Source organism: Typopeltis vanoorti, chromosome 2 (genome assembly GCF_054136105.1).
Source record: "Typopeltis vanoorti isolate ZY-2024b chromosome 2, IOZ_Tvanoo_1.0, whole genome shotgun sequence".
Taxonomy (NCBI): domain Eukaryota; kingdom Metazoa; phylum Arthropoda; class Arachnida; order Uropygi; family Thelyphonidae; genus Typopeltis; species Typopeltis vanoorti.
In genome coordinates this window covers 626421-639014 of record NC_143550.1, presented here as the reverse complement: position 1 = coordinate 639014, position 12594 = coordinate 626421, and the positions used below count along the sequence as shown (strand labels likewise).

At 34.3% G+C, this 12594-nt stretch overlaps 1 protein-coding gene across 3 annotated transcripts in view; it reads left to right on the top strand.

Annotated features, from left to right (window-relative positions):
- Positions 1-11786, top strand: part of mRpS18C (mitochondrial ribosomal protein S18C) — a 110127-nt gene extending 98341 nt beyond the window's left edge. For all 3 annotated transcript variants that reach the window (XM_090403192.1, XM_090403178.1, XM_090403184.1), the window contains one exon: positions 11554-11786. In XM_090403192.1, the coding sequence (XP_090259318.1) occupies positions 11554-11645 (92 nt within the window). In that variant the 3' untranslated portion in view covers positions 11646-11786. The remainder of the gene's footprint in view (positions 1-11553) is intronic.
- The last annotated feature ends 808 nt before the right edge of the window (positions 11787-12594 follow it).

Sequence of the window (12594 nt, the reverse complement as noted above, 5' to 3'; positions counted from 1 at the left end):
TTAAATAATATGTTTCTTTTAACTTTGTCAAATGCTTTTTCAAAGTCTATAAATGCAATATGTGTTTCTAAATTATATTCTCTTCTTTTCTCTATTAATTTTAGGCAAAAGGCTGGGTCTATACATGATCGTCCTTTTCTTAATCCATTCTGTACCTCTAGAATAAAGTTTTCGGAATATTTCATTAGTTTGTTATTTTAAGTTTCTGCTATATATTTTGTAACAGGAATTTAGTATACTGATACCTCTATAGTTTTTAGGGTCATCTCTATTACCTTTCTTAAAGATAGGAATCACAATTGCTTTTTTCCATTCTGTTGGGGGGGGGGGGGATACCAGTTGAGTAAATTTTATTTAAAAATAATAAGAGTCTTTCTTTGAATCTTGTTCCTGCATATTTATATAGTTCTGAACCTAGCTTATCTTCTCCAGGTGATTTTCCATTTCTTGTTTCTTTCAGGCTGATTTCTAATTCTTCTTCAGTTATTTCCTTTTCATTTATTGTTTGCCGGTTGTCTTTTTTAAAATATTTGTCTGTCCACAGTTCTGTGTAGTAATTTAGAAATTCTTCTAATTTCAGTTCAGTGTTTAATTTTATGTTTTCTTTGGTATCTGCATTTAGGTGTTTCAAAATCTTATATACACATTGGGTCTTATTTTATATAAATCATGTTCTAAATTAGAAAAACCAATTTATTCCAGAATTCTCTGTCTTTTTCTGACTTCTCTTTTAGCTATGGCTCTTATTCTTTTATAATCTATTTCATTTTCTAATCTTTTACTGCTTAACCATTTGTGATAGGCTTCTTTTTTCTTTTTGATTATTTCTTTGATTGTATCATCCCAGATCTTCAGTTTTTTTCTTTTATTGAATTTTTTGATCTTTCCTAAGCTTTCATTTGCTGCTGCATTTAGTATCGTTTTTATATTAAGCCATTCTATTTCTTCATTTTGTTTTATTTTATCTAGATATTGGTTAATTCTTTGTTCGTATAGCCATTGTACATTTGTGTCATTCAATAGTCTAGTTTTATAAACAAATATTTCAATTTTTCTTTCTGTTCTTGTTACTTGTAGCCATTTAGGTGGTAATCTTAATTTTATTTTAACAAGGAAGTGGTCACTGCTTATTTCACATCCTCTGTGAACTTTAACAAATATAATGACCATTTCTACTTTTGATAAATGTGCTCACTCCTTCCTCAGTACAGAAGAGATCAAAGAACTACAGTTTCTTTTTACAACCTTTCAGAAAAATGGCTATCCTAAACAGACAATTTGTAAGCTACTTTTTAATCCATTTGCTCACCATACTGAAGATTATGGATGTAAAATGCTTTATATCTCTACCATATATCAGCCCTAGCTAAAATTTTCAAGAAATTTAAAATCCTAATTTCTTCTGCTCCTCTTTCCAAACTCTGTTCCTTACTCAGTCCTAAACCAAAACAGACAACCTAGTCCTTTCTTTTAGTGTTGCACGGTGATCAGCATTCATTTTAGAAATTATGGACTTTGCAACCGTGTTATAAATAACTATTTTAATTTCCCGACGTTTCGACCTTCATATTAAGGTCATCATCTGGAGTATATACAAACATACAAGGACAAGCTGAGTTACATTTCACACCGTAAGCTGAAGAAACAATGATTTGATCATGGGTTATTCTACTGGCATGACCTCTAGTGGAAAAAAAAAATACAGATAAAATTAATTAAATATTTAGAAACTACATCAAAGCTAAATTCTATTTAAGATAACATGGGAGAAGCATTCTTTCATATAGGTAGTTTTCTTACAATAATATCCTATTTTTAACATGACATTTGTTATATTAGATTTATGATTCTGGATAATCTATAGTCCTGTTTATAGTTAGCTCTTAGGGAGAAAGGTTCCGTGGGTAGAATATGTGCCTTCCATATGTTTGGGATTTTTAGACCATTAATTGTTCAGATTGGTGTGGTTGATAAGAATCTCACAGGCTTCCTTAAATTTGTGTTCCTACCATGTTTTAGTGTGATGTAAACAACTGGTGCTTTTCCAGTCAATTCTATGTAAAGTGGTCAGGGCATGATCAGAAAGGCCAGCTTTATCGTAGTTATTATATTTAATGTGTCATTTATGTTTCTTTTTCTGATAGGAATTGTGCATCCTGTTACCCTCATATATGGTAGATTACTGGTGCAATAAATACAGTATACTCCAGGGTGGGCCAGTGGGGTCTTTGGATGAGTTGAGTAAGCTTTTTAATTTTGCAGGAAGTTTAAAGATGGCTTTGAGGTTGTATTTCTGTAGTATTCTATTTAATGTAGAGATGATTATAGTTTTATTGTAATCTGGTTTATCTTTGTTTTTTGTTGAGGTCTTGTAGAGAATTTTATTAATAGTGTTTTGGCTGTAACCATTTTTTAGAAAAGTATTGCTGATAACTTTAAATTCGTCTTTCAGCATTTGTTCATTGGAGCAGATCTTCAAAACCTGTTCTTTAGAGTATTAATGACACCTAGTTTTTGTGCTGGGTGGTGGTAGGAGTTTATGTGTATATATTGGCCAATATGTATCGGTTTCCAGTAAACAGTGAAGGAAAGACTGCCAGAAGGAAGACATGTGACAAGTGTATCTAGAAACAGAAGTGTGTTCTGTTTTTCAATCTCAATTGTGAACTGTATATGTTTGTGTTGTTTGTTTAGATGGCTAAGGGAAATGTCTGGTGGCCATGGGGCCAGATCACGAAAATGTCATCAACATATCTAAGCCAGACGTTGGGTTTTAAGGAAGAGGAAAATGTTCCATATAAAAGTTTGCAAAGGGGTGAATAATGGCGAGCCCATGGCTGTGCCTTCTTTTTGTAGGTAGAAAGCGTTTTGCCATGCAAAATAACCAGAATGTAATACATGTGCAAAGAGCACTGTGATATCTGGAGGGAATTTGTTCTGTAAAAGAAGGATTGTGTCTTTGATTGGGACATTCTTCTATTACAGAACAAACTCCTGCATTACTTCAACTAAGGTTGAAGTAATGCAGAAGTCATTTTTTCGTATACGAATTGCCAAAAGGTGTCACAACTTATTATTAAAATACTCTGGATTAAAGATAGTTGTAAGTTTTTTCACTTGGTTATACTATAAATTGAAGATATGAAGATAATATCCCAAACCCTCCAGGTAGGATATTCTCAGATGTCCCTTGTCTGAAAACCAGGAGCAATCTCTTGAAAATAGTAACATGGAACATCAGAACATTCTACAAGGTAGGCAAATTAGATAACTTACTCCAGGAATTAGAAGTGATGAAGGCCAATATTGCAACAGATACAGGCATAATAAGAAGAAAAAATTACACTATAATTTACTCTGGCAGTGACTTACACCGTAATGGAGTAGCACTTGTCCTAAGTAATAGAATTGCAAAATCTCTACAGGGATATTGGCCCATAAATGACAGAATCATAACAGCCAAAATAACTGCACAACCATTCAACCTGTATATTATCCAAGCATATGCACCAACCCAAGATCACCCAGATGAAGAGTTGGAACAATTTTATGAAGACATCCAAACTGCAATCTCCAGTGCTAAGTGAGATGATGTTATTATAATGATGGGTGACCTAAATGCAAAAGTGGGCTCAGAAAAAAATCTCATTTTGCATGGGAAACCAAGGGCTTGAAATCAGAAATGAAAGAGGTGAAGGATTAATTCAATTCTGTGAAACCAATGACCTAATAATTGCCAACACACTGTTTAAACATCCTCCCTGAAGACTATATTATTATTATTATTCTGACACCTCCAAGGAGTCCGAGGACTCATCGTGGGAGGACACCTACAACTGTCTCAACCACTACACCGAACCTCTACTACGAATCGTCTCCGTCAACGCCATCTACCGCCCATTTCCACCACAACCGGTATTCTATGTCTGTAAATTGCGTGTGTTCTGAAGGGCCGATTTGTCTGTATGCGGGATGAAAAACCTGAGTTTCCGGGAGCAAAAACCCTGCTACCTCCGTATGAGATCGACTAACTCACCTTTGATTGAAAATCATCCAGATAAAGATTGCTCCTGTCGCAACGAGAATCGAGCTTAGGCCTATTCCAATCATAGGGCGCAATGTACTGTCGTTCTTCCAATTGCGCTACGGAGGCGCTTATACTTGGAAAAGCCCTGGGGACATCTATAGAAACCAAATTGACTGTATAATAATAAGCAAAAGATTCCGAAATGTAATAATACAAAGAAAAACATATCCTAGAGTAGACATAGGATCGGACTACAACCCAGTGATTGCAAAAATCAAAATAAAATTTAAGATACCAAGCCAACCATTCATAAGAGAAACTTATAATTCAGACACGCCTAATAACCAAGAAGTTAAAGACTGCTTTATAAAAGAATTCACAAAATCCCTTAACAAGTCTGACACCACAACTTGCACAGAAAATAGAACACCAATTGATGAAATTAATATGAACTAGCAAACATTCAAGAATAGTATCAATGAAGCAGCCAAAAATACACTCCCACGATTAAAAATGAAAAGGAATAGACCTTGATGGAACAAAGAAAAAAGTTAAAGAACAAACCTGAATATAAAAGCATGAATAAAGAAATAAAAAAAAAAAATGCAGGAAAGCCAAAGAGTAATGGATTAAATATAAATGTATAGATATAGAATGCATGAAAAGATCAGAGAAATGACATGCAGGACAAATACAGCAAACCATGCAAGTGTCATTAGAGACTCAAGAGACCATATTCTAATGGATAAAAAAAGAAATCATGGAAAGATGGATCGAATACACAAGGAAATTATATAAACAACAAAGAAATGATATTCCTGAACAGACTGATTTAGAGGGACCATCCATTTTACTCTGTGAAGGTGAAAATGCCGTAAGAAAACTAAAACCACATAAAGCTGCAGGAATAGATAACATCTTTGCAGAATGGTTGAGGGCTCTCAATGAAGGAGGACTGAAATTTCTAAGAAAATTATGCAATAAAATATACGAGACTGGATTTCTACCCAAAGATATTAATAACTCACTTTTCGTTCCAATTCCCCCCCCCCCCCCCAAAAAAAAAAAAAAAGCTACAAGATGTGAAGAGTTCAGGACAATCAGCCTCATCAGCCAAGTATCAAAAGTCCTCCTATACGTTATTCTTGAAAGAAATAAAAGAAAAATAAACAGAAATAAATGATACATAAAGTGGCTTCAAGGAAAGTGTAGGTACAAGAGAAGGTATTTTCAACGTCAGAACCATCATAGAAAGATATCTAGAAAAACAAAAAAGATGCGTACTTCTGCTTCATAGATTACAAAAAGGCATTCGACAATGTCCAACATGAACAATTAATTGAAATCCTTTCAGAAATAGGCATGGATGGAAAAGACATTAGGCTGTTAACAAATCTTTACTACGAACAGACTGCATCTTTGAGAATAAAAAGAGAAACCTCAGAAGAATTCCCAGTTCAGAAAGGTGTGTGAGACAAAGCTGTGTCTTTTCTCTGATTCTCTTTAACCTGTACACAGAAGAAATATTTAATAAAATTAGTAACCTCGAAGGAATCACTGTAGGGGGGTAGAAATATTAATAACCTAAGATATGCAGATGACACGGTTCTTCTAGCTGAAAACAAATATGACCTCAAAACTCTTATAGATGAAACCCTCAAGTATAGCGAACAGTATGGCCTCAAGTTTCAACTTTAAAAAGACAAAAATCATGATAATTTCAAGAGAAAAGAAAATACCAAAAATATGCATCAATATAAAAGGAAATAAATTAGAACAGGTGCAAAAATACATATATCTCGGACACTTGATCACAGAGAATGGCAGGACAGAAGATGAAATACACATTGGGTCTGGTCATTGGGCAAGGTCAACTTTTAACACTGTGAAAAATTACAAACATCTAGAGAATTAAATCTGAAAACAAGACTAAGAATCTCCAAATGCTACATATGGTCTACGTTATTATATGGAGTAGAGACATGGACACTCTCCAGTCTGAGTGTAAAAAAACTGGAGGCCTTTGAAATGTGGATGCTGCGAAGAATTATGAGAATATCATGAGAAAGACAAATGAAGAGGTACTAGAAATGGCAGGCATAAACAGGAGCCTGATGAAAGAAATTAAAAAGAGAAATGTCAGATATTTTGGACATATTCTGAGACATAACTGCCTACAAAGGAACTGTTGAAGGAAAGAGGAAGACAAAGATTGGAGTGGATGAAAAATATAGACGACTGGACCTATCTCTCATATAAGGAATGCAGCAGAGAGGTGCAGAATAGGACATGGTGGAGACACATGGTAGTCAATCTCCTGGAGGAAGAAGACTGACAGGACAGGATACTATAAAGAAATTATATTCTTGGTTTAATCCTTTATACATCTCCCTGCAGACATGTATAATGAATAGCATTTACTTGCTTGTAAGGAGATTTGCTTTGCATTATGGGATACTAAGGCAGGTGACATGGAGTCATTAGCTTCTTTATACGAGTTGCCCTGGTCCTGAAAATAGTTCAGGTGCAAACTTGTTTGTTTACACTTGGATAAAGGATTAAACCAAGAATATAATTTCTTGGTATCTTTAATTTATAGTATAACCAAGCTGTCTGGAACTAAATGCTGAAAAGAAGGTGCCCTATTTTGGTCAGACAAAGTTCAGTTGTGTATGGAAGAACACGTGAGAGACAATACATATGACAGAACCAGAGTCAGCTCACTAATCATGTTGTTAATTCTGCTTGCCCTAATGAAGATTCTGTCATTTATTCAGTGATCTGGAATGAATCAGAAAACATTTTTAGATGCTATGATGAACTGGAAGGTTGAACTGTGGAATCAACAGAAATTGTCCTCAGTATCTTAATACTCACCTTAGCAATAACCTATCTGACTGTCACTCTTTATATCCAAGTTTGGCGTACACATCATGCCTGCCTGAATGTCCCCAACAATACTTTGTCATCCAGAATAGCTTCAAATGTCAAAAAGGTAAAAAACTTATTTACATCTATATCTCCTCCAGAGATTCTTATTCAAAATAAAAACACCTTGTAGCAACTTGTATAGGTAAAGTTGATAAGGCTCTGTATTACTAAAACCTTGGTATTTAGGGTCTAGCTACTCACTGAGGAGACCTCAAAAAAGGTTGAAACTGGTCTGGGTAGTGACCCCACCCATAATGTATTGCAGTATACATCTCTTCGATGTGCTTTACATCTCACGAAGATGTAAAGCTCTGATCACTAAGAATAGTGATTAATAGTATTAATAATACTATTATATTAATAGTATAGAAACCCCAACTCAACATCACCAGAGTTAAAGATCGGTACTATCAACGTAAGAACCTGAATGGCAAAGAAATGGAGCTAGCTGAGGAATTAGATAAGTACCAGATCGACATAATAGGGGTGACTGAAACAAAAAAGACCAAAACTGGCGAGATCTTTCTGAGCAATCAATACAAAATGTTATATTCAGGCAATGACAATCAAGGAAAAGAAGGAGTAGCCATAGTATTCAACACAAAATACGAGGCTAATCTTCTTGAATGGCAATCAGTCTCAAGTAGAGTAATGGGCAAATATGAAAATGTGGAACTGGACAATGAGACTTATTTGTGCCTATGGTCCCACAGAAGGTTCTACTAAGGTAGAAGTGGAGGAATTTTTTGAGGCTTTAGAAAAAGCAACTGACACAATGAAAAATGAAAATTTGGTCCTTGTTGGAGATCTAAATAGCAGAGTAGGAAATGATTCTGAGACATACAAAAATATTTTGGGAAAATTTGGAGAAACGAGCAAAGCTAATAATAATGGCAAATATCTGTTGGATTTCTGCTCAGGACATGGACTGGTTATTACTAACACCATGTTCCAACATAAAAATGTGCACAAATTCACATGGAGAGAAGAGGCTAGGAATAAGAAAAGTCTCATTGACTATATTATTGTTGATAGTGGTGTTTTCTCCCTGGTGCAGGACACCAGAGGGTACAGAGGATTTGAAATTGGAAGTGATCACTATTTAGTCTTGAGCAGGATAAAATTGAATTTCATATTGAAAAGAATAACATGTAAGAAAATTTTAAAGCAAATAAAAGTTGAGCAGCTCTCAGATGTGAGCTGTAGACTAAAATACACAAAGATTATTGAAGAAAAAATGAAAGAGTTGGAGAACAGGAATCAAACCTTGGAGATTCAGTGGCAAACTCTGAAGAAAACATTGATTGATTCTGCCAGAGAGGCATGTGGTGAGGTTGTCTGTAAGGATAAAAAAATCAGAACTCCCTGGTGGACACAGGAGGTTAAAGAGGCAGCGAAGGAAAAGAAGAAAGCATATCAAAAGTTCCTGTCAAATAAGTCAGCTTGTGCTCTTAGAGAATATAGAGACAAATGCAAGAATGCTAAACACTGTGTAAAACTAGCTAAACAAAAGCCATGGGAGGACTTTGGCAAGAATATAGAAAATAAATATCAAGAAGGTGGCAAAATATTCTGTAGGTTGTTGAAGAAGCTTAAGAATGGAGGAAAGAGTGCTATGAAAGGAATTAGAGATAATAAAGGTGACATGAAAACGGGAGAAAAAGATATCCTTGAAGTATGGAGTAATTACTTTGAAAAACTGCTAAATGAAACAAGCAGTGATGACAGCACAGTGGTAAAAAAACACTGACCAGGCATGCAGTCAGGAATACATATCCATGCTTGAAATTTGGAAAGGCAGCAGGAGTAGATGATATTCGGACCAGAAATGCTGAAGCATGGTGGTATAAGAGTCTTACAGTGGCTGCACTGCATAGTTCAGAAAGCCTAGACAGAGGGACGAATTCCCGATGATTGGAGTAGAGCTCTCATAGTATCCATATATAAAAAAGGGAAATAAAACTGCATGTGAAAATTACAGAGGTATTTCCCTACTGAGTGTTCCTGGCAAGATCTATGCAAGTATACTTGAGAAACGGTTGAGAAGAATTTTGGAAGAAAAGCTTGGTGAAGAACAAGCTGGATTCTGGCCAAATAGAGGCTGTCAGGATCAGATCTTCACTTTGCGACAAATAGTTGAGAAAGTATGGGAATATAACAAAGATCTGTATTTAAGTTTTGTCGATTTGGAAAAGGCATATGACAAGGTGCCAAGAGAGAAGCTATTCAATACGCTGTAGTTATATGGTGTCAATGGGCATTTATATCAAGCAATACTTAGTCTTTATTTGAGTTGTGAGTCAGCAGTTAGAATTGAAGGAAGTACAGGAAGATGGTTTAATGTTAAATCTGGTGTGAGACAAGGATGTACATTATCCCCTCTGTTATTCATTATCTATATGGATCACATTATGAAGGAAAGTGGTAATAAACATGATATCAAAATTGGAGATGTTAATGTCAGCTCTTTGCTTTATGCAGACGATGTTATACTTCTAAATAAATCCGCTACAAGTCTGCAAGATTCTCTGACTGAATTGAATAGCTGTTGTAATAGATATGGTATGAAGGTCAGCAATAAAAAGACAAAGACAATGAAAATAGGCAGAATCATTGAAAATGTCAACTGTGTTGTGAATGGAGAACCTGGGGAACAAGTAAAACATTTCAGCTATTTAGGCATGACTTTTACTGAATATGGTAAATTAAATATAGAAATATACAACAGAATCAGCAAAGCTGGTATGGTGGGAAGTCAGTTGAATAAATTCATATGGAATAAGAGAGAAATTAGTCGGAACACTTAATTAGCTGTATACAAGACAGTGTTCAAACCAGTTTTAACTTATGGATCTGAGAGCTGGGTCAGAAGTAAAACACTTGACCAAAGACTAGAGTCCTGAGAAAGATTATAGGCATGAACAGATGGCATCAATGGCAATATCATATTATAAACGAGGATATTAGGAAAGAACTTGACATTGTCAGCATCCAGGAATGCATTAGCAGAGCTAATCTCAGGTGGTATGGTCACTTAAACAGAATGGGCGAGGAAAGATTAGCAAAACAAGCGTTCTCTGCCAGGTTGGCAGCAAAACGACCCAGAGGAAGACCAAGATATAGGTGGATTGATACGGTACAAAGTGCCATAGACGATAGAAATATAAGATCTGATAATGTTGGAGTCTTGACAAGTAACAGACTTGTCAAGGAGGAAAATTGATTTGGAGGAAAATTGTAGATAGGAAATTAATAATGATGTAATTTTTTTCATGTGGTACTATCATATCCTGTACACCCCTTGAGGGTACATGGCAGGAATTTGATGATAATGATGATAGTATTCTTCGGTATCTACGATAACTATTGCATTTCCATTGTTTGCAGGAAGAATGATATCTTCATTTTCTTTTAAATTTTTTTAGTGATTGGAATTCTGCTTTGATAACATTGTTTTTTGGTGGTTTTCTTGGTTAATAGTGAAGATAGCTTCTAATTGCATTAATTTTGCTTCTTTGGTTGAAAGAAAGAAGCAGTCTTTTCGATTTTGGATAATAAAAGTTCTTTAGGAATATTGCTAAAAACCTTGCTGAGAGTATCTGTTTGTATGTTTGAAAGGCTTATTGATTATGATCTTGAAAGGGAAGATGACCCTTGGAATTAGATAACTTTTTTTGTTCTACTTTTAACACATCAAATTTTCTAATTAATTTGAATTTATTTCAGTTTTGGATGTTAGTGGCTTAAGAGGCAAACATATTCTGACTGCCTACCATAGCATACAAAGCTGGTATGGTAGGCAGTCAATTGAATAAATTCATATGGAATAAGAGAGAAATTAGTTGGAACACTAAATTAGCTGTATACAAGACAGTGTTCAAACCGATTTTAACTTATGGATCTGAGAGCTGGGTCAGAAGTAAAACACTTGACCAAAGACTAGAGACCGCAGATATGAGTACTGAGAAAGATTAGAGGCGTGAACAGATGGTACCAATGGCAACATCATATTAAAAACTAGGATATTAGGAAAGAACTTGGCATTGTCAGCATCCAGGAATGCATTAGCAGAGCTAATCTTAGGTGGTATGGTCACTTAAACAGAATAGACGAGGAAAGATTAGTAAAACAAGTGTTCTCTACCAGGTTTGCAGGAAAATTACCCAGAGGAAGACCACGATATAGGTGGATTAATACGGTACAAAGTGCCTTAGATGATAGAAATATAAGATCTGATAATGTTGGAGTCTTGACAAGTAACAGACTGATTTGGAGGAATATTGTAGATAGGAAGTTAGTAATGATGTAAATTTTTCATGTAGTACTATTATATCCTGTACACCTATTGAGGGTACATGTCAGGAATTTGATGATTTTATATATATATATATATATATTAGTAATAGAATAGAAACAAAGATTATGGCAAATGAAAGCCACTTATGTCTATTACAATAAAAATAATGAATAATTACATCAATTTCATTAATTAATTTACAGGCTGCAATTTGTTTTGTTCCTTGATATATTATTATTTTGCAACAGTATGTTGTATATATATAAAGGTGTGACTTGTTTTTTTTTTATTTCTGCAGGTATGATGGCTTATGTCTTTAAAGATCCAAAGTATAATGGAGATCCAAAACTTTATGATCCATTTAAACCACAGCGACCTCATCCTCATTAAATATGAGACTGCATGCAGATTGTTTTAAATACAGTACAGGCATTTTCTTCCCTCCATCTGCATTTAGCCAGTTCTCTTCAGTAGAAGTTTGTGTATTATGAAATTTTATGTAACTACAGTAAAACCTTGTTATCCACTTAATTGGTTATTTTTTGTTTTTTATATACATTATTCATCAAAAAAATTTTGAGAGATTCTTTAATATCACATTGGTACCATTTATTTTGTAGTACTGGAAATATTGAATTCATGTGCTAGCTCAAGTACTTTTATGATACTTGGAAGTTGTTTTCAACTAACCAATAATAATGTTATGACAGTGTTTTGTGGTTTTTAAACAAAACAAAAAGACAGGTTAATGGAATACTTCCATGGAGTTACCAGATGTGCTGTTAGAGGTTTCTCTTTATATACACTCATTACTTCTGGTAATATATTCCACTTATCATAAAAAAAAAAATCATCTTGTCCCCTTGCCATCCATGCTTGCATACTACCTATCAGAGATGACTGATTGCATGTTTTTTTTTTTTAACTCTTTCAACTGCATATTGAAATATCCCACTTTTAGTAGGAAGCTCTCCCTATATTTACAATATCTTCTCCATTCAAGAATATGGTATTGTTAGTTATTATGATTTATTTTATATATATTTCCCTCTTTAGTATTAGTATATTAACTTTTTAGTCTACCGGCTGTGCCTTTGTTAATAATTATACTATATACTTATGAGATGAAATATTATATAAATTTCTTTTACTAACAATTATTTTTATTTTTGACTCCGAGTGTCCCTATATGTTATTATATTTGCACAAAGAGTTCACTCCAATTGGTGCAATGACTTTAATTCACTCTTTCAGAATCCAATTAATCATTGACTCAATACCAAGTACAAAATAAACACATTTAATAAAACTAAAACAATATATATACACTTCTAGTAAT